At 47.1% G+C, this 21,400-nt stretch overlaps 1 protein-coding gene and 1 long non-coding RNA gene across 3 annotated transcripts; one reads left to right on the plus strand and one right to left on the minus strand.

Annotated features, from left to right (window-relative positions):
• Nucleotides 1–1,910: 1,910 nt before the first annotated feature.
• Nucleotides 1,911–7,651, minus strand: LOC128312727 (uncharacterized). Its single transcript, XR_008292411.1, has 2 exons — nucleotides 7,172–7,651; nucleotides 1,911–2,336 (listed from the first exon to the last, which is right to left on the minus strand). It is a non-coding gene; the product is annotated as an uncharacterized LOC128312727 (long non-coding RNA).
• Nucleotides 5,806–11,898, plus strand: PLAU (plasminogen activator, urokinase). 2 transcript variants are annotated; one of them, XM_053207892.1, is made up of 11 exons: nucleotides 5,806–5,828; nucleotides 6,475–6,561; nucleotides 7,010–7,043; nucleotides 7,195–7,302; nucleotides 7,620–7,794; nucleotides 7,985–8,076; nucleotides 8,260–8,503; nucleotides 8,720–8,868; nucleotides 9,457–9,597; nucleotides 9,949–10,097; nucleotides 10,774–11,898. In XM_053207892.1, exons 2-11 carry the CDS (start codon nucleotides 6,505–6,507, stop codon nucleotides 10,948–10,950), a joined length of 1,326 nt encoding a protein of 441 aa, XP_053063867.1. In that variant the 5' UTR covers nucleotides 5,806–5,828; nucleotides 6,475–6,504; the 3' UTR covers nucleotides 10,951–11,898. The 2 variants fall into 2 exon arrangements, with proteins under 2 accessions (XP_053063867.1, XP_026918116.1); XM_027062315.2 differs by lacking the exon at nucleotides 5,806–5,828 and adding an exon at nucleotides 6,002–6,156.
• The last annotated feature ends 9,502 nt before the right edge of the window (nucleotides 11,899–21,400 follow it).

Raw genomic sequence — 21,400 nt, forward strand, 5'->3', positions numbered from 1 at the left:
TTTAATTCTAGCTGCTGTCTTTAACTGCTGTCTTCTTTAACTGCTGTCACACTTCCCACCATCCACTGCTTTCAGAGTAAAGAGAAGCCTCCTGGTTAGACTACCGGCATGCTGTTTTTCCACTCACTCTGCAAACACACCTACCTCAGGGGCTCCCTGCTGGGTCCCTGCTCCCTCCTCTCACAGACTTCCATACATTTCATCCTGTGCGCCCTCTGAAAGGAAACTGACCTCCCCCCAGGGCTTGGCTGCCTCATCACACTAGTATCAATCACTGTTTGGAGAAAAGAAGCACCTTCGGAAGACAAAGAGACTGAGGGTGGGGATTGAGGGTGGTCAGGAAGGGAGGCGGTGAGGATTCAGAATAGGAGGGGAGAGGGTGGAAATGTGTCATGAGTTTCCTCAAAATCGGTGAATTCTGAATCTCATCATTTTCAGTGAATGAACTCAGATGATTCACTTCCCTTCATTAGCCCTCTATTTTCCTCTCTGTGTAATGGAAAGGGAAGTGCTTGCACTTGCTTTACAGACAGAGAAGCATATAGAAATCATCTCGGGAGAGCCATGAGCACATGATATTATACATCGTATGGGCTATGGATGCTATGTTGGTTTTCTTCTGAGCAATGTTTTTTAATATACTAGCTCCTGGCTTAATGTATTTCCTTAAACATCATCGACTTCTTGGTAGTACCCACCAGTTTCCAGTTTCCCTTTCCAGTCCTTTCTTCCTAGGTATCCCCTTACCTTCCAGTTAAGGAGCCATTGCCATCCAGCACCACGGTAACTTAAGCAGAATTTCTAGGGCCTAGCTTTAGTTCTTGGAGGGGACTCGGAATCTACGTCTAGAAAGCTGGGACCAACACTCCTTTAAGGTCACAAGTTCCTGATTTAGGAAGTTAAAGACAGATTTGGGTTAAAGATGAAGAAAAATTTGGCCAAGGCTCAAAATATTCACGCAGAGATCTGAGCTAATTGACTTCAGCGGGGTAGGAATTGGAACAGAAATTGTGAGGCGTAAAGGGTGAGAAAGAGTAGGGGTCAGAGGCTGAACTGGAGGGACCAACGTGGCCTCTCTGTTCAGGGCATTACTGACGACAGACTATAACCTCAGGATGCAGCCCCTGGGCTCTTTGCTTTCCATGAGTAAGGAAGCAAGTATGTGGCTTCCTCTGCCCCACTCTTTCCACAGGCTGCTGGGGGCCCAGCGGTTCCAGAAGCTCCCCTATCATGTTTCAGTGCATACTGTGACAAAAGCGTCTTTTCCCTTAGCTCTAAACACACGTGGGAGTCCTCAGACCCAGGGAAGCTATGTGACCGGCATTCAGTGCCTCCTTCCCAGAACTGCAGAGGAATCTGTCTGCCCTGGGTGTAGGGGAAAAAGAGAGGAGCTTCAGGCCACAGACAGCAGAGAAGTGGGGGAGGGAATGGGAGTCAGGGCTATAGAGGGTGAATAGCACATGCAGCTGGCCAGCTGCTGGGAACTATTGGCTAAGGACACGGCATCCCCACTTAACCGGAATCCTGGGACAGACTCCAGAGAATTGCTGGTCTTCTGGCCCAGTACAGCCATAGTCAGGAAGGCAAGGCAAGCACTCAGGGTAGGAATTGTAGTTTACAAAGTTCATCCCTCTATCTCTAGTATCCAGAAAAGTTCATCCCTCTATCTCTAGTATCCAGAACTGTCCTTGGCATTGGGTCCATAAATAAAGGAATGAACAAACACTTCCACACACACAAGCATGATCTCATTCAATCTGCAAAGTGAGGAACAGGCAGAGCAGGCATTGCCTCATTTTGCAGCTAGGAACTGAGATGAAGAGAGTTAAGTGTCTTGTCTGAGGTTATTCAGCCTGGATGTGGCAGACCCGAGGCTAGACGCTACTCTCTATGTAGTACCATGCTGAACATTCTTTTTTTGTTATTATTATTTTCACTTTATTTATTTGAGAGAGAAGTGCAGAGGGAGAGAGAGGGGGAACCCCAAGCAGGCTCCACGCCCAGCTCAGAGCCCAACGCAGGCCGTGACCTGAGCCAAAACCAAGAGTCGGATGCTCAACTGACTGAGCCGCCCAGTCACCGCCATGTTGAACATTTTTGGTACAGCAGACCAGGAATACATCCTGTGCCTTGATGTGAGCTTCCCTTTGGTTCCTGCTGGTCAGAAAATAGCCTTTTCAGGGGCCCAGTTTCCTGGACATAGTCTCAAGGCCAAGTCTGGACATCCTGGTTCTTCTTGCGCACCTGGCACCTGCCTGCTCTTTTATAAGAAGCTTTGGGAAAGGGGACCCCTTCATTAGTCTGTGTTGCCACATCTGACTTAGAAGTTTGGTCTTCTGAAACACAGAGGTGGGGGCAGGTGGTGTGACTCTGGGAGTCAGGAACAGAATGAAACCATACACATTATGCTCCTTATTCTCTTACCCTCGATAGAAACTTCAGATAGCCTAGACCACCAAGTTAGTTCTTAGAACTCAGGCAAGCAACCAACCCATACTACAGTGCAGACTTTCCAAGAACTAGGGGCCCATAGCCCAAGGAGAATTCTGGAAGGTGGTCCCAAAACCAGCAAGAGGGCTCCCCTGAGCTGGAACATTGTACATCATCTGACGCTCATCTTCACAGCATTCTGTCTTATTCCCTTCTCCATGGAGGCAGTGAGGTATAGAGCATGGGAATAAGGATCAGAAAACCTGGGTCCTAGTGCTGGCTTTGCCACTCATCAAGTGTGTATCTTTTCTCCACCTCATTTTCCTCATCTGCAAAATGGACACGATTTCCAGCTATGTCATAAGGCTGTTAAGAGTTTAGAGAGGAATAGTTTGGGGGCAACTAGGTGGTCAGTTGGTTAAATGTCTGACTCTTGATTTTGGCTCAGGTCATGATCTCATGGTTATGAGGTCAAGCCCCATGCACCAGGCTCCGCACTAGGGGTGGAGCCTGCTTAAGATTCTTCCCCTCCCTCTATCCATCCTCTGCTCGCAGGCACAGGCGTGCGCGCTCTCTCTCTCTCTCTCTCTCTCTCTCTCTCTCAAAAAAAAAAATTGTTTAAAACAAAAGAGGAATAGTTTGTGTCAAATTGCTCTTTAGCACAAGACAGAAACAATACCAGTACTATTTTTCACTGCAAGAAAGAGAGTAGGAAAACTTTCAGGGTGCCCCAAAGCTTTCTATTGCCACTTGTTTACTGATCCATTCCTCATAAAACACCTACATGAACAGGGCATGTACCCAGGGTTGAGGGAGAGACAAAGATGTTTAAGATGTGGTCTCTGCCCTTGAAGAATTGAAAAGACTAGCACAGGCTGTGCACCAAAAGACGGACACAGAGGTTTCAGGGAGCACCAAAGATCATACAGTGGAAAGACAGTAAAGAGTTGGAGGCTCCAGGATTGTTCAACCAGGTGAAGGCACTGCAGGGGGAAGAAAAGGGAAGAAGAGTGTCACGCTGCATAACGGTCTCCAAGCGTCTTTGTCCAGGAGGAAATGAGGTCATCCTGCTCTCAAGAATCAGCATGACAGCCTCCAGCCAAGTAATCTGGAGTCATGAGAGCTGCTGGGGGTGCTCTGTGAATCATGACAGTGTGCTGGGAATTTCCTGATACCTAACCTAGTAGTTTCGGGGTAAGTCCTCAGGCTGCAACATCTCTGTTTACATTTTGATCACATTTATTTGCAATTAATGGGTTCTAAATCCAAACAAAACATGCTTCAGTTTTCTAGAGGAAGTAGCCAGGCCAGCTCTGAAGCCTCTAGCACCTGTGACTCAGTCCATTCCCTGAGAGCTGGCAGCTCAGCCGGACACAGAAAAACTCTCTCCAGAGGATGATGGGTCATCTTCCTCACGAAAGCTGAATGGTTAACTTGAACTTCCCCCAAGCAGAGGTTGGCATCTTGAGACCTCTGGCTGGAGCAGAGCAAAGAAGCTTTCCTCCTTCCTACTGGCATTCTCCCTGCCTTCCTCCTTCCCTTCTCAAGTGGATCCAGACCCAAGGTTCAGGTTTGCCAGGCAGCAAAATGTTGTAGGCCTAGGCAGAAAGAGGGACCAAGCCTGGGGCTTGGCTTTAGGATGCTAATGAGTTACAGGGACACAGCCCTCTTTCTTCCCATTAAGGGGACAGTCCCTCTGGATAGAAGGAAGTCACCCCAAGCCATTCCTTCACGAAGGTGTTGGTTCCCAACACCAGGGGAAAAGGAAAGGGTTGACTGAACCTCAGAGTCCCCGCTGTGCTCCTTCAGCTATGCCTGAGAGATATGTGAATGTGCATGGCTATACAACTATGTGTGCTTGCCTTCGGGCAGGTAAAGTGGGTGGAGTCCTTTACACATGGCCTGTCTTTCTGGAGGACAACCTTGTTTGATAAGCAATTATTTTATCTCATTAGAAACAAGGCTTTATGGTGAAGTCTAGAATACTAAATACATGTGCATTTTTTTAAAAGTTTATTTATTTTGAGAGAAAGAGAGTATGAGAGCAAGTGGGTGAGGGGCAGAGAGACAGGGAGAAAGAGAATCCCAAGCAGGCTCCACAATGTCAGGGTACAGCCTGATACGGGGCTCACCAACCGTCACCTCATGACCTGAGCCAACTGAGCATATGCATTTTTTAAAGTTTATTTATTTATTTTGAGAGACATAGGGGTGGGGGGAGGAGGAGGGGGAAGAGAGAATTTCAAGCAGGCTCCAAGCCCAGTGCAGAGCCCTATGAGGGGCTGGGACCCACCAACTGTGAGATCATGACCTGAGCTGAAGTGGGATGCTTAACCGACTGAGCCACCCAGGCACCCCAATACATATGTTTGTTTGTTTGTTTTAAATCTGTGATTATGGGGCACCTGGGTGGCTCAGTCGGTTAAGTGTCCCACTCTTAGTTTCTTCGGCTCAGGTCATGATCTCACAGTTTTGTGATTCAAGCCCTATGTTGGGCTCTGTGCTGGAAGCAAGGAGCTTGCCTGGAATTCTCTGTCTCCTCTCTTTGGCCCTCCCCCCCACTCATGCTGTCTCTCTCAAAATAAATTTTAAAAACTTAAAAAAAAAACTGTAATTATATTTTTGGAATGGGTGATATAAAGGTATGTTTTCAAAAGTTGAAACAGTGCAAAAAGCATAGAGTGAAAAACAAATCTCATTCTTGTCCTCCAGTTCCCCAGTTTCTCTCCTCAGATGTGAAAACAGAACTTCCTGCCCCTCCACAGCTTAGTGTCTACCTTAATAAGGCTTTACATTCTATTGTCTTTATTAACTGACTATACTCTGGCCCAGGCAAGTAAAGGGATTGTTTGTTACAGGAAATTTTTGAAAGATCCATCAATACTTTAATAGAAAGCATCAACAGTTTGTGCCCTTAGACTTTGTTCTCACAATCCTATAATAATATATCGTGCGTGATCCTTATGCAATCCTTACCAAGCCCTCACTTTGAAAGGCTACCCTTAAGTTAAACCAAACTCTAAATTCTCAATAAAATCCGATCTTGCCTACCCGCTGCTCCTGCCCTTAGGACGGTAAGCAATAAACTCAACTTTGTCTTATCCACTGGTTGTGTTGATGAATTTCGGGGAGCTGCTATTCAACAGCTCCTGTTAGCAGGAGTAAGCAAGCATGTGTCACGTGCATTTTCACGTTGAGAAACAGACTTAGCTCTCTGAGCTGCGGACTATGACCCCACACCCAGTGGTCCGAATCATTCTCCCAGGCGTTTGGGGCCCAAAGGTGTAAAGGCTGGAGAAGAGCTGTTTAGGGGATCTGGGGAGAGACATCAGAGCTGGACGGAGAGTCTCCCAAGAGCAATTCGGAGGCCCCATCCACTGGGATGGGGCCCAGGACAGGTGAATGGGAGGAGAGGGCGAGGAATTTAGATGCCTCTGTGTCTCTGTTTTCAGACCTCGTACGTCCCCTCCCCTGGGGACCGCGCAGCCCCTCACTCTCAGACAAGGTTGAGGAAACACACTTCCCCAGGGAAGCGGAGAGAAGGGAGGGGTTGGGGAGATCCTAGGCTGGGGCGGGGGCGGGGCCAGGGCTGGGGCGGGTCCTGATATAGAGCCCGGCGGCGGGCTAGCAGCACAGCGCAACTGCTGGAGCCCCAGAGCCCCTCGGATTTCAGTGTTAACCTGTCTCTGCCGTCCCAGCGCCGAGTCCCTCCTGCTGTAGCCGCCGGTGAGTGCAGGCCACCCTCATTGCGCAGGGCTGCTCCTGCGGGTTTCCCTTCCCCCTACCCCGGCTGCCCCAGCGGCCCGGCTCCGCAGCGGCAGAGTCCGAGTCACCGCTCCCGCTCCCGGTGCCTGTGCATCCCCTTCGGGTGCCAGAACCCCTGAGCCTCCAGCGAGGAGAGGTGGCGGGGCCTGGGAAGCCTGGTCACCGCAGGCGCCCCTCTGGGGAGACCTTGGGATTTCTGTTCTGAACTGCGGTGACCCACCCGGCACGCCTTCTCTCTCCTCTGCTCCTTCCTCAAGTTGACTTCTCCCTCCTTTGTAGAGTGCTGTCTAGAGCCCCAGCCTGGCCACCATGAGAGTCCTGATGACATGCCTGCTCCTCTGTGTCCTGGTGGTGAGCGACTCCGAAGTAAGTGGCTTCCCCGCTTTGACTTATGGCAGCGGGAGGGGGCTTGGCAGGACTCCTGAACAGCCTCAGGGGAAGGAAGGAGAGCGGTGCATAGGGAGCTGGGGTCCTCTGGATTCCATCTACGGGGGGCTAGCCTCTCAGGAAAATAGGACAGGTGTGGCTGTGGGGACCCTGAGAACCAAGGGAGTTCACACCTTCAGCCAAGGGAAGAAGGAACTGAAGAGACTGGCCTAGCTCTCTTGCACCCTAGCTTGCTTGAGTCAATCCATTTCTCCCTGCTTGAAACCTATGATCTTCTATTTGAGGGCTAGTTAGATATGAACAAGGTGAGGAGAGAGGGAGCTGGAGGAAAAGGTGAGATTTGGCAGGAGGCCAGTTTATCTTTCCCCTTGGGTCCCAGGAGCATGGGACCTTTGATGAACTTTCCCCTCCCTCTCATCGTTTCCAGGGCAGCCATGAACTTCATCCAGTGTCTGATGCATGTGAGTATCCACCCCTTGCATAATATCTGGCCATACAGACATCTTGGAAAAGCCTCAGGGGGCAGCCCCTCCCTGACCCTGTTGCAGGGCTGGCTCCCCCCTTGCCTCCTCCCACACTCCTTGCTTACCCCTCCACCTCTGTGCTCTCCAGCAAACTGCGGCTGCCTGAATGGAGGAACATGTGTGTCCTACAAGTACTTCTCCAACATTCAGCGATGCAGCTGTCCAAAGAAATTCCAAGGAGAACACTGTGAGATAGGTATGGATATCCTGACTCTAACTGGGGAGTAGGGGACACCAGAGATTTGGGGACAGGGAGAGATGGGTGGGATGTAAGAGCAGGCAGGAGTTAAGGGCTGGAGGTAGAGTGGAGGACATCTTGATCCCCATGTGATATACACAGACACAGTGTCTCATGAATCTGTGGCTGCACAAATGTGGGGTGGGGACGGAAGGAGATCCTTTCTAGTGTTTTCTGCCAGGTCTGAAATCATGCAAGGCCTGACACGATCTCTAAAATGCCTGTCTGAATTTCTTCCTCTTTCTAATATCTCTCATCCTCACATTCTTCCTTAGATACATCGAAAACCTGCTATCAGGGGAATGGTCACTCTTACCGAGGGAAGGCCAACACCGACATCGTGGGCCGGCCCTGCCTGGCCTGGAACTCTGCTGCCGTTCTTCTGAAAGAGTACCATGCCCTCCGATCTGATGCCCTTCAGCTGGGCCTGGGGAAACACAATTATTGCAGGTGAGGTGGGGCAACAAAGACCCTCCCGTAGCCACACAGGAACCTTTGGTACCATCCTGTGTTTCAAGAGTACTGATCGTAGCATGAGAAAAGCAAGGCCTCTGGCTGAGTTTTCCCTGGAGGGGAAGGAAACATATTCTGGGTTGGAATGACAACCCCCCCCCCCCCACCTTCCCCTCTGTGTTACCAGGAACCCGGACAACCAGAGAAAGCCATGGTGCTATGTGCAGGTTGGCTTAAACCAGCTTGTCCAACAGTGCATGGTGCACGACTGCTCTTTTGGTGAGTGTCACTGACCTATTTATGACAGTAGGGTGGAAGGGGACAGCCTCATACATCGCCTTATTCCATCAGGAGAGTTGAGGAGGGAGGTCTGCCAGGCTTTGAAAAACTGGGAGGTCAAAGGACAAGAGAGGGACACTATCCTACTTGCCTCCCCAAGACATCCCTCTCTTTCTCCTCCAGGAAAACGTCCCCTGTCGCCTCCAGGAAAAAGTCCCCTGTCTCCTCCAAAAACAGCAGAGTTTCAGTGTGGCCAGAAGGCTCTGAGGCCTCGCTTTAAGATTATTGGGGGAGAATTCACCACCATCGAGAACCAGCCTTGGTTTGCAGCCATCTATAGGAGGCACCGTGGAGGCTCTGTCACCTACTTGTGCGGAGGCAGCCTCATCAGTCCTTGCTGGGTGGTCAGCGCAACACATTGCTTCATGTACGTCCCTCTGTCTCTTCTCCCTGACCCTCCTACCTTACCCCAGACACATCCCATTCTCCTTCCCAGCAAAGGATTCCACTTAAATTCTACCCCCTTAGCCCCTCTCCATGTGGCCCATGGCCTTGGGGACAAGTCATGCTCTGAGCTCGCTGTGGAGGGGAAGTGACAAGATCTCATGAGATCAGACTATCTAACAGGTCTCCCCTCCCACAGTAATAACCCGAAGAAGGAGGACTACATTGTCTACCTGGGTCGGTCAAAGCTTAACTCCGATACACTTGGGCAGATGAAGTTTGAAGTGGAAAATCTCATCTTGCATGAGGACTATAGTGCTGACACTCTTGCTCACCACAATGATATCGGTGAGTAGAAAACCCTTATCTGCCATAATGATGATGGTTGGAGGAAGAGGGGTCCAAAAAGAGAACCAAGTGGGAGGTTGAGGTTGTAGGGGAACTGAAAAGCCTACTTTATATAACAAAAGGACATATGTGAAGGGCCTGCTGCTCCTCTGCAGTCTTTAAATTTTCAAACATTTAGCCTCCTATGGATGGCAGTGACCCTGTGGGCATATGGCTTGGGCTGGGAGGCCCCTTCTTTTGTTGGATACAACCTCTGCCTGTCCCAGGATCTGCAACTTAGAGCATTGGGCTGAATTCAGCTCATCTACATCAGCCAGGGCTGTTCACAGAAAACAACCATATGGCTGTATACAGCGGCTCTGGCTGGCCAAGCTCTTGTTGGCAGCTGTAACAAAGCCCTTGAGACATGGGACAGGGGAGACTTGTTTCAGGTAATAAGCTACAGGCAGACTTTCCAGGATGATCTCTGACCCTAACTGATTTAGGGATAGACAGCCAGTCCTTCAGCATTTGGAGGCGAAACATGGTGACCAACTGACCAGGTGGAGATCTTTCCCCCTGACCTCTCCTGCTTCCCTCCTCCGCCAGCCTTGCTGAAGATCAGATCCAACACAGGCCAGTGTGCCCAGCCATCCAGGTCCATACAAACCATCTGTTTGCCCCCATCGTATGGTGATGCTCATTTTGGCACAAGCTGTGAGATCACTGGCTTTGGAAAAGAGAATACCAGTAAGTGACATTTGGGGCTGGCTGAGAGGGTTCTGAGGGAGTGTTGTAACCTGGAAGTGAACTCAACTTGATCAAGAGAGGACCGTAGAGATAGAGATGGGAGCGTTGTGGAGGTAGCAGACGGGTCCAGGGATGGAGTAGGGAGCACTGTTTAGGGAGTAATGGGCCATAAAGGTAAATAGATGGGGGGTGAGGGGCTATACATGGAGTAAAGGCTCAGATTTGGGTGGAAATGAATAAAGGTTTTCCCTGGTGAGGACACTTTTTGGTCCTCACTCCAGCAGAGAGTCCCAGTGGAAAGACTAGACATATACAGCTTAATGTAAACTTCTCCTTGTTTCCTCCCTCCAGCTGACTATCTCTATCCAGAGCAGCTGAAAATGACTTCTGTGAAGCTGATTTCCTACCAGGAGTGTCAGCAGCCCCACTACTACGGCTCTGAAATCACCACCAAAATGCTGTGTGCTGCTGACCCACAATGGGAAACAGATTCCTGCCAGGTGAGAGTTCTAGCTTCTCTCCTTGTCACCCCCAAACCTCCCCAGGGCTCCTGGGCCTGTACCTGCCAGCTTTGGGGAGCCTCTGTCCAACCAAAGCCCTAAGAAGCCAGTATTAGGAGCTTAGGTCTTAGACAGTTTAAACTAACCCTTATATGTTTCCCAAACATTTGCTGTGAGCCTGGCTCTGTGCTAGACACTTTGCACTGGGGAGGGAAAGAAATAAGACTACAAGAAAGAGGAAAACAATAGAAAACAATACAACTCAGTGCTCAGGGTGTGGTATGAATTGTAAATGATTAGATGTTTGGGAGCAGAAGGTGAGTGCCAACTGGAGGAAAGGCTTTAAAGAGAATGTGACTCTGCAGGGATTTGAGGAGGTCTAGGGAAGAAAGGAAAATGTTCCAGTTGAAAGATACAAAAATGGGTGAACATGGCATAGTCCAGGATGGGGAGGAAAAGGATCTGAGAATGTAGATGGAATTGTGGCAGATAGCAGGGCTTTGAAAAACAAGCAGAGCATTTTAAACTTTATGTGGTAGAAAGTGGGGAGTCACTAAGGATTTTGACTCTAAGAAACTCTCCCTTCTCTCTCTCTTGCATATGATTGGGTGATTGGATCAGGTGGCCCCCTCCTCACTTCTCTCTGGGCTCACCTTTTGTGTCTTTGGCTTAACAGGGAGACTCTGGGGGCCCTCTGGTCTGCTCTATCCACGGCCGCCTGACTCTGACTGGGATTGTGAGCTGGGGCAGCGGATGTGCCATGAAGGACAAGCCGGGCGTCTACACAAGAGTCTCAGGCTTCCTGCCTTGGATCCAAAGGCACACTGGGGAGCAGAATGGCCTAGACCTCTGAGGCTCCCCAGGGAGCCAAGGGAAGAGAAGGGTACCACCCACTCCCATGCTGTCATTTTTGCAGTAGAACCATCTGCATCAGCTATATATAAGGAAGAAACTGAGGAAGATAGGCTCTGCAGAGATGGTTTTGCATGTGCCACCCGCCAGGGTGAGCAACAATAGCTTTATCCTTAGATACAGGCCTGGGTGCTGAGTGCCCAGATCCCCTGTGGCCAGGATGGAGGGCTCGTTCTGACCCAGGATGGTATTGACCAGTAGTTTGTCTTTTTCGGAACTAAAGCCTCCTGGAGTTAAAAATGCCATTTCCTGTGCACAGCTAGAAGGAGAGCCAGCTCCCCCAACAGTGGGCATTCCTGAGGCCCACTGTTGGGGAAAGGAACAATTTCTCAATTAGGAAGTAGAACAGAACTGAGGTCTTTTGAGTGAGCTCGGCCACTGTGGAACAGTGGTTTGGGGAGTGGAGACACTAATGACTTAGGGAAGGGCTCTGACATTCCATGAATGTATCAGGAAATATTATATATGTGTATGTATGTTTGCACACCCGTGCACAGGCTGTGTCAGTGTGAATGAGTAACAACTGGTATTCCTGTGTCTGACTGCAAGTCTAGATATTTCCCTAAACTGAATGGACTATGATGCCACATAGAATGGTCTATCTGGAGAGGTCATGGACTCCTATGTCCTCTTGAGTCTCTCATGTGATGCCTATGAATGTATCATTCTGGGGCATGGCCCGTGACCAGCACTAAATTTTCAGTTTCACTTTTACATAGATGTTCTTTCTTGGCCAGTTATTCCTTCTGACCTTTCAGCTGAGTCTATCCAATCCTCACTGGGTGAAGTGAGGACCACTCCTATACACTGAATATTTAATAATTATATTCTGCTATTTTTATTTATATCTATTTTTGTAATTTTGAATAAATATGATCAAAAAATGTGATTTTTCTGAAGACTTTGGTTCTTTCTTGGTACTTGTTTGGGAGGAAGTTGGGGAGCATAAAAAGTGGAAAATGATGATGGCGGCATATATCTCAGAGTTCCTTGGGGGCTGAATCTCCGGACTTAATGGCACTTTGAGAAGTAGAGGCTAGAAGAATTGTAGAATAGGTCCTGCATAGCATGTAAGGTACAGCCTAGTGTGCAGATTGGATGTCTGCCCTCAATTCCCTCCTTAGCCTGATGCCTTTGTACAACGCACATCTTGTACGGCTGTACACAGTGATCCTCTAGGATAAGTCCCACCACTTTCTCTTTACTCTGCCCATAACAATCCTGGGGTTGACCTCAACCTAGGAGAACACTGGCATGAGTGAAAACTGCTGATTCAAAACCCAGTCTGGCTTGGGTCTGTGTCATTCAGGGAATAGAAAACAATTTCCCATCATCTGTGTGAGGGGCTGGTGCTGAGTTTTCTCAGTGTGTTAATGAAGCTCATGACCAGTCACTGCTATCCCTAGTATCAGAGGACCCAGAATCTAAACCTAGGTGGTATCCTAATAGAGGTGACCACATATTTTGAACCAAACATCAGTTTCTGAAGAAGTGGGGAGATATAGTTGGATGCTAAAGTGTTGGGATTTCCAACCTATGTTAATGGTTTTTAGCAGTGTTTCTTAACCAAGTCACATGAAAACCTTTTAAAAAATACATATATGACCATGCCCCCCCCCCCCCCCCCCCAGACATTGTGATTCAGGTCAGGACTGGTGCCAGGGCTTGTGATGTTAGAAAAGTTTCCCAGGTGTTTCTTATAAGAACTCCTGATTGAAATCCTTTGGGGACAACTGGCCAGATTATGTGAAGGGCTCAGTAAATTCAAGATTTGTCAGCATGCATTCTCTGCATGAGCAATCAGTTTTCTGAGTGGGGTTTGGGGGTGCAAGGTCTCCTGGGCTTCCTGTTCAGAGGTTCCCTAGATCATGGGCCTCTGGAGGTCAGGGACCCAGAGTATTTCATTTTTAGTCCCTCTAATCTGGCATGTTGTCTTATTGCTATGATACAGTAGTTCAGAGCATGGGTTACAGAGTCAAGTGGTCTGGACTAGAACCCTGGCTCTGACACTAGCTGTGTGACAAGGGAAAGACTCTTAACCTCTCTGTGCCCCAGTTTCCCCATCTGAAAAAAAGAGATCGTAATATCTACCTCCCAAGAATGTTATAAGGATTCGTGAGTTCACAAATTTCTTAGTATAATCCTGGCACCTAATAAAGGCACAAAAATGATGGCTTATACTATAAAACTATAGATTGAGTGGGAGCCCCCTCTCTTCCACCCGAGAATTGCATTTGTGGGTTTTGTGGGAGCTGAAACTTGCCAGGAAAGAAAAGGCATGATGTGAAGCTAAGGGACCCAGCCCAGGCTGAGTTGCTTCTCAGCCTCTGCATTTCCCCTGAGGGGCCAAGAAAGATCTTGTTCCAACATGAGCAGCTCCAGCATCTGGGCTCACAGACACTGAAAACAGGAAGTGTGAGCCCCACTGGTGGGATTGAGCAATGACACTGCTCTTTTCAGACCATTTCCCAGCCACCACCCTGACCTGACTCCCCCCTTCCCCTGCCAGCTACTATCTCTTCCCTAATCTCTCTCTCAAGACTATCAGGAACAGCCACTTCTCCAGCAACCAGTTTCAGGGTTCCATATATTAACCTGTCACTCACCTTAGGGACTGCCTTCTAGTCCTCACTATGTATTAGACACTGTTTTGTTTTTTAATTTTTTAATGTTTACTTTTGAGAGAGAGAGAGACACGGAGTGTAAGCAGGGGAGGGGCAGAGAGAGAGGGAGACACAGAATCTGAAGCAGGCTCCAGGCTCCGAGCTGTCAGCACAGACCCCGATGCTGGGCTTGAACTCACAGACTGCGAGATCATGACCTGAGCCCAAGTCGAACGCTTAACCGACTGAGCCACCCAGGCGCCCCTTGTTTTGTTTTTTAAAGTAAGTTCTATGGTCAACATAGGGCTTGAACTCATGCCCCGAGATCAAGAGTCACATGCTCTACTGACTGAGCCACCCAAGCACCCCTGTATTGCACACTGTGTCTGGTTTAATCCTTACAACAGTCCTATGAGGAAGGTGCTATCATTGGCCCTATTTTACAGTAGAGAAAGTGGAAACACAGAGGGAGACTTGCCGGAGGCATCACAGCTGGTAAGTGGCAGAGACAGGATTCAGCTGGCTTCCTATGACCTCCTGGCAGGGCCCAGCCTGGGAAAAGGAGAGCAGCCCCCTTTCAAGCTCCCTACTTCGGAGATGCTGGGGTTTCCAGGCTAAGTATATTAGTATTTCCACCCCTGCCTATATTATAACTCTTTTCTCTTAAAAGATTCCCAGGTCAAATGAGGAGACCACACTCAGCCACTAGTTTCAAAGTAAAATTTCACTCTTCTCAGCTAACCTCATCCTTCTTTTTTCTGAAACCTGATTTCATTGAAGTGGTTTCCGTTTACACCAGAAGCCCTCCTTCTGAAATATTCTGTGGCCCGTTCTATTAGGAGGACTCAACTTGATTTCCACTTATGCTCTGCCTTTCCCAAGCCAACCCCCTACACCACACCCCTCATCTGCTTCTCCACACTCACCCCCAGTGTGTCCATCTTCCTCCCCAGCAGCAAACATTTGAACCTTCCCTTTGAATCAGATACAGTGGGAGAAGTTGCTGAGGTGCTTTTTAAATAACAATACTATAGAGGCACCTGTTAAGCGTCTGACTCTTGATTAGGCTCAGGTCATGATCTCATGGTCATGATCTCACAGTTGTGAGATCAAGCTGAGCCCCCTGTGGGGCTCCCCATCCCCCACCCCAGCACTGGATGTGGAGCCTGCTTAACATTCTCTTTCTTTCTTCTTATCCCTCTGCCCCTCCCTAGCTTGCACAGCTCAGGTGCTCATGCATGCTCTCTCTTAAAAAAAAACAAAAAACAAAAAAACCTCAAACAAGCAAACCAAACAAAAGCCACAAATAAAATAATAAAAAAATAAATAATAGTACTATTTAATTTTTTTTTTAACATTTACTAATTTTTCAGAGACAGAGCGCGAGCAGAGTAGGGGAGAGAGAGGGAGACACAGCATCTGAAGCAGGCTACAGGCTCTGGGTTGTCAGCACAGAGCCCAATGCGGGCTCAAATTCACAAACTGGTGAGATCATGACCTGAGCCAAAGTGGGATGCTTAACTGACTGAGCCACTCAGGCACCCCAAAATGTGTTTTTAAATTTATTTTTGAGAGAGAGAGAGAGAGCGTGAACTGGGGAGGTGCAGAGAGAGAGGGAGACACAGAATCTGAAGCAGGCTCCAGGCTCTGAGCTGTCAGCACAGAGTCCGATGCAGGGCTTGAACTCACTAGCCGAGAGATCGTGACTTGAGCTGAAGTCAGATGCTTAACCGGCTGAGCCACCCAGGTGCCCCATAACAGTAGTATTGAGATATAATTCACATACTATACAATTCACCCCTTAAAATGTACAACTTAATGATTTTTATATTCAGAGCTGTGCAACCATCACCATAATCAATTCTAGAACATTTTTATCACCTCAAAAAGAAACCCCATACTCGTTAGCAGTCACTCCCTTTTTCTCTCCATCTCCTCAATCCCCTAATCTAGGTCTGTCTCTGTGGGTTTGCCTATGCTGGGCATTTCATATATATAGAATCATATAATACGTGGTCTTTTGTGAGAGACTTTTTTTTCCCAGATTTTTGTTTTTAAGTAATCTCTACACCCAAAGTGGTGCTTGAACTCACAACCTCGAGATCAAGAGTCACATGCTCTACTGACTGAGTCAGCCAGGTACCCCTTTTGTGACTGATTTCTTTTGCTTGCCATAATGTTTTCCACTTCCATCAATGTTGTAGCATGTATCAGGACTGTTGCTGAGCTTTAATTTGTTTAATGTTTGTTTATTTTTTTTGAGAGAGAGAGTGAGCACGAGCGGGGGAGGGTTAGAGAGAGGGAGACAAAGAATCCAAAGCAGGCTCTAGGCTCTGAGCTGTCAGCACAGAGCCTGACATGGGGCTTGAACTCATGAACTGGGAGATCATGACTTGAGCTGAAGTCGACCACTTAACCCACTGAGCCATCCAGGTGCCCTGTTGCTGAGTTTTAAATAGAAAATTGGGAGAAATTTTCTATTTAATTTAGGGCCCCCTGACCTTGCAGTCCCATTGGCAGTCATTCAACAACCTTTAAAAAAAAATTAGTACCTGGACACCAGACATTGTTTTAGATGCTGGGGATACAAGAATGAGTGGGACATAGTCTTAGTCCTCAAGGAGCTCACAGCTTTGTGAAAGAGACAGAACCAAGACTGCAGTTCAACGTGATAAATGCTATAATAAAAGTATGTATAAAGTATATGGAACAATGATGAGGAAACAATTCTGCCTTGGGAAGTCAAGGAAGACTTTATAGAGGAGGTGATATTTTACCTGGGCCTATAAAAATGCAAAGAAGTTTGCCAAACAAGGAGGAGAAAGGCATTCTATGTATAGGGAAAATCGTGAAGACATGAAAAGGCAAGGCATTCTCAAGAAATGATGAATAGGGGCACCTGGTTGGCTTAGTTGGTGGAGCATGTGACTCTTGATCTTGGGGTCATGAGTTCAAGCCCCATGTTTGGTATAGAGATTACTTTAAAAAAGGGAAGAAATGATAAATAAACCACTGCAGTAGACAGAAGAGTTTGAGGGTTGGCAATGAGCAGGCAGAGGGCTGGTGGGGGCATGGGGGGAAGGAGTTAGTTGGATCCAGTTGGTGAGGACCCTTAAGCAGGGTTGATAATCAGAAATAGCTGTTTGAAGATCCCTTCCATGTGGCCTCCTGCTACCCAGCCTCTTTCCACTTCATGATCCAGCAACCATAGGGCATAGGGCCTCTGACACCCCTCCCTCCTTTAGCTACCATCCATGTGTTGGGGCTCTGAAGTCCTACTAGTTAAATATTTTGAACATCACCTCTTGCCCTCAAATACTATTTTTCAAAAATCTAAAAAGTTAATTAAGGTCAAGGAGCCATAAGAAGTTTTTTTTCCCCTTAACTAAAATTTTCTACCCAATTATAAAAGTAACTATAAAAGTAAAATGCTTCCATAGCATTCCATAGTTGCTGTTAACGTCTCTGGTTTCTTGGGTTTCCTTTGCAATCAACCTCCTCTACTTGGCCCTGAATATTGGGTTCCTTAAGTTCTCATTCTAGAGTTTCTCCTGTTCCCAACTTTCTCTCACACAGTTTCATTCACACACAGGCTTAAATTACCACCAATAAACAGTTGACTTATAAATGCTTATACCCAGCCAGACCTACCCTCATTTTCTGCTACTTTACACCCCCTTTTGGTTGTCACACATAGGGCACCTCAAACAACCTGCCCCAAATTGGTCCTGTCTTCAGGCCCCAACCTGATGAACTTCTTCCATCACCCTCTGTCTCAAGGGATGGCACCACCTCGATTCACATCCAGAAACCTAGGAGCCATCTCAATGCTTTTCTCCTCTTGCTCCCCTCATCCCATCCTGGCAATTTGCTTCATAGCCCTTGAAGTCATCCATTTCTCTCCATTTACAGCACCACCATTTCTCGAGCCTAAGTCACCATCAGCTCCTGCAAGGACTGCCACAATAGCTTCCCAACTGGCCTCCCCCATTGACTCTATTTCCCCCTCCACTCTCTCCCACACCCCACCAATTCATTCTGGAGAAATCTTTTGAAAATGCAAGTGTGCCTAATGACTCCCATTGTTCCTGGCTGGCTGGTTTGGGCAGTGTCTGGCCCCTACTTCCTCTCTAGCTCCACCTGGCACCACCCTCTCCCAGTCTTGCTCTACTCAACCATTCTCTTACTCATCAGTCTCTCTCTTACCACAGGGCCCTTGTTCATGATGTTTCTTCTGCCTCGGACTTTCTTTGACTAGTTAAATTCTTCCTTGTGCTTCAGAGATCATTTCTTCAAGGAAGTCTTTCCTGGACTGCCTATAACTGTATAAGATCCCTCTATTTTGTCTATAATCTCATGGTAACAAGTACCACCTCTTTGACGCACTTGTAACTGCTGCAATTTTACCTTTACTGCATCATTCGTTATTTGATTAATGTTTGCTTTTCCCCACCAAATTGTAACTTCCATGAGAGGCGATGTGTTTTTGATCACTACTATATCCCCAGCACTTAGCACAATGTCTAGAATATAGCAGATATTTAATAAATATTTATCGAATGAATGCATTCTGATGTATTTATTTCCTTTTTAAAATATTTGCTTCTTTTTTACATAGTTGTGTTCACATTCTATACATAATTTTGTATCTTGCTCTTTTCTTTTGACTACTTTGTCATAAGCCTTTTCTTGGGGTGTTACAAATTTCTCTAAGCGTTGTATGTACCATGTAGTTAATAACACTCATCCAACCTACCTTTCTGGTTTCAGGCATCATAGATAAAGTATGTGAAAGTTCTTTGTAAACTGCACGTACATACGAGGCAGTATTATTTGCATTTAAAAGGAAATGTGGGTAAAGTTTGTTTTGTCTCTGGTGCCCTCTCTACCCTTGCCTTTATACCTCCTTTCCTTGGGCACCCACGCGTGTGTGTGTGTGTGTGTGTGTGTGTGTGTGTGTGCGCCCTTGTTCTGCCTGATCACCTAGTTAATCTAAAATAACTCATTAACTTTAATATGCTACCAGCCCAAGGATGTTTGCATTTTTTAAAAGGACTTTTAAAGAAGGACACTCAAGGCAAGTTGATGAAGTTTGGGGCCTGGGCAAGGACTCAAGATATTCATTGATTCATTGATTTATTTTTCATTCATTTATTTAACAAACATTTACTGAGAGTTGGTTGTAGGCCTGGCACTGTACTGTGTACTGGGTATGGAGGTAAAAGTGCCAGTCTCAGCTTCAGTGGAATAAAAGTCAAGTGGAAAAACAGATAAGCAGATGAATGGAGTACAGTGAGAGTGAAACTATGAGTCAGATGTGCAAATGGGCATGGATGGCTAAGAGTGGAGTCTTGGAGGGCAAATACAGAAGGGAGAAATGACAATCTGAGCAGAGGAAACAGCATGTGCAAAGGTAAAGAGGAAGGAGAAAGCAAGGAGCACTCAAAGAACTGCAGGTGGTTCAAGTGGATGGGGTATAAAGCCAATTCTGTAGAGGTGATTTGTCTGCCGGGATTGGTGAGAGCTGGCACCTAAGGTCCTAGGCGACCATGCCTGCCACAGAAAGGACTTTGGACTTCATAATGATGGAGAATCATTAAAAAGTTTGGGGCGTGTGCCAACAGTGTTAAAGATTAATTAAAAGAAGATTCTTGGGCCTAGATGATATTATGAGCAGCGAAAACCAGTTCAGAGACCACTAAACTGAGCTTGGTGGGAACTGGAAAAGGTCTGAACCAGGGCAGCGGCAGTGGGGTGTGAAGAGAGGGTGCAGATATGGGAGATTTTGTGAAGATAGGATTGACTTGGTGCCTGGGTCGGGGGTGAAAGAAGGTATCATTTGGCTTAGCCTCCTGCCTTTAGACAGATAAGATACTGTATACTTTTACAGCTGACGTTCTACCATAAGTGATTTCCCTAAAGCCATATCTACCAGGCACACGAACAAACTAGAGTTATTTCTGGTAGAATTTGGGGGATCAGTATCTACAGGGCAAGCTAGACCTGCTGATGGCCTCTGTGACTCTGTCCAAACCTGCAGGGGTAAATACCCCAAATCTGTTTAGCCTTGTGACTGAGGTTCTGACTCTAGAAACTTTTCCCAAACCTTCCAGTCCTGTGATTTACTGTCAGTGAGTTAGTAGATGGGCCTGTACTATGTATAAAGGGATCAGCAGACTGGATCTAGCTATTTGCCTTCTGGCTTCCTAAAACTGAGACGTGACTTCTGGTGTTTGAGCAGGTCATGTGAACTTAGCACATAACCAAATTCTGCATGCAGAGTGTGAAAATAAAGTGGATTTTGTAAGAACTTTGGCTGGTTGGGTTCTCAGCCCTTACATCCCCTTGCCAGTTATGGCCTGTCAGTTGCCCTTAATTTTTCACTCTCTCTTAATAAAAGGACAGGGAATGACTTTCCTCTCTCACCTGGCTCTTCTCATCTTTGCTCTTTTGGTTTCTTTAGCTCTCCTCTCCAGAGCATGTGTATAAGCTGAGGTCAATACCACTGACGAACAAGACTCTATAGCCTCAGCTTGGCTTTCCCCCTAATTACTTTGGTGACAAGGGTGACCTCAGATTTTCTCTTATTACTCACTATACCTGCATAGCTTTTACTATCACAGGCTGTGAGGCTCCTCCAGGGAAGCTCTAAGCCCTTGAGTCCCAGTGGGGCTGGATGTATATGTGGAGTTAACAGCTATTGATCATATCATTTTTATTTTCCACTGGAATTTGGCCACCACAGAGACTGGCCATGAAGAGCTCTTAGATTTATCCCAGGATGCCCCTGTGGTGAGCTTACCAGAAGTCCTTCCCTAACAGCCCCTCTGTAGCCCCCTCAAGTCAAGAGTCTCTTGGCCAGTTGCCTTAGCCCTTTCTTTCTCCTTGGCTAGACTCTTTCATGGCTGAGAGAATCAGGAGAAAGGATGGATAGAGACACATGGTGAGATCAACACTTTGCTTAAAACGTCAATCTGAAGTGATGGTTCTCCAGGGTACCTGGCTGGCTCAGTCAGTGGAGCATGAGACTCTTGATCTCTGGGTCATGAGTTTAAGTTCAAGCCCCCAAGTTGGGCATAGAGCTTACAACAAACAAACAAACAAACAAACAAACAAATAAATAAAATAAAGTGGTGGCCCTCCAAGTGTTCTCAAATCAGCAACTTGAGTATCACCTGGCACTTGTTAGAAATGCAAATTATCAGGCTCTACCCCAGACCAACTGATTCAGAAATTCTATAAGTGCAACCAAACAATCTGTGTTTTAAGAAGCCCTGCAGGTGATTCTGTTACATACTCAAGTACCAGAATCACTGACTTAAGGCATTGATTCTCAGACTTCAGCATGAACCAAAACCTCCTGGGGAGCTTGTTAACCATAATCTGGTTAAACAAAACTGGATTGGTGTCTGAGAAACTATTTTTAGCAAGGTCCCTAGGTGATTCTGATATTCATCAAAGATTGAGAATCATTGATCTAAGGAATTCATCTCATCAATTAGCTGAGTCTTTTGGGGAAGGAGCAGACAGAAGGCTGTGGAAATGTCTCTCCAAGTTCCAAATGCCACCTGCATCTGACCCTCTGAGGAGCTTGTTAGAAGAATAGGATATAAGTATCTAATGTATTGAACCAGACTCTCTAGGCCTTAGCCCGTGGCGTTTACATTCAGAGTTGTCTAGGCAGCTCTTATGCATGTGAAAGTTTGATAACCCTGGAGCAACATGTAGACAGGTGTTCTCAATGACAGTATGCACAGTAGAATCACTTGGGGGAACTTTAATAATGAC

Source organism: Acinonyx jubatus, chromosome D2, assembly GCF_027475565.1.
Source record: "Acinonyx jubatus isolate Ajub_Pintada_27869175 chromosome D2, VMU_Ajub_asm_v1.0, whole genome shotgun sequence".
Lineage (NCBI taxonomy): Eukaryota > Metazoa > Chordata > Mammalia > Carnivora > Felidae > Acinonyx > Acinonyx jubatus.

Coding starts and splice junctions, on each gene's coding strand:
- PLAU (XM_053207892.1), top strand. CDS start 6,505: ATGAGAGTCCTGATGACATGCCTGCTCCTCTGTGTCCTGGTGGTGAGC. Junction 7,303..7,619: donor AGGAGAACACTGTGAGATAG/GTATGGATATCC, acceptor ATTCTTCCTTAG/ATACATCGAAAACCTGCTAT. Junction 7,795..7,984: donor GGGAAACACAATTATTGCAG/GTGAGGTGGGGC, acceptor CTGTGTTACCAG/GAACCCGGACAACCAGAGAA.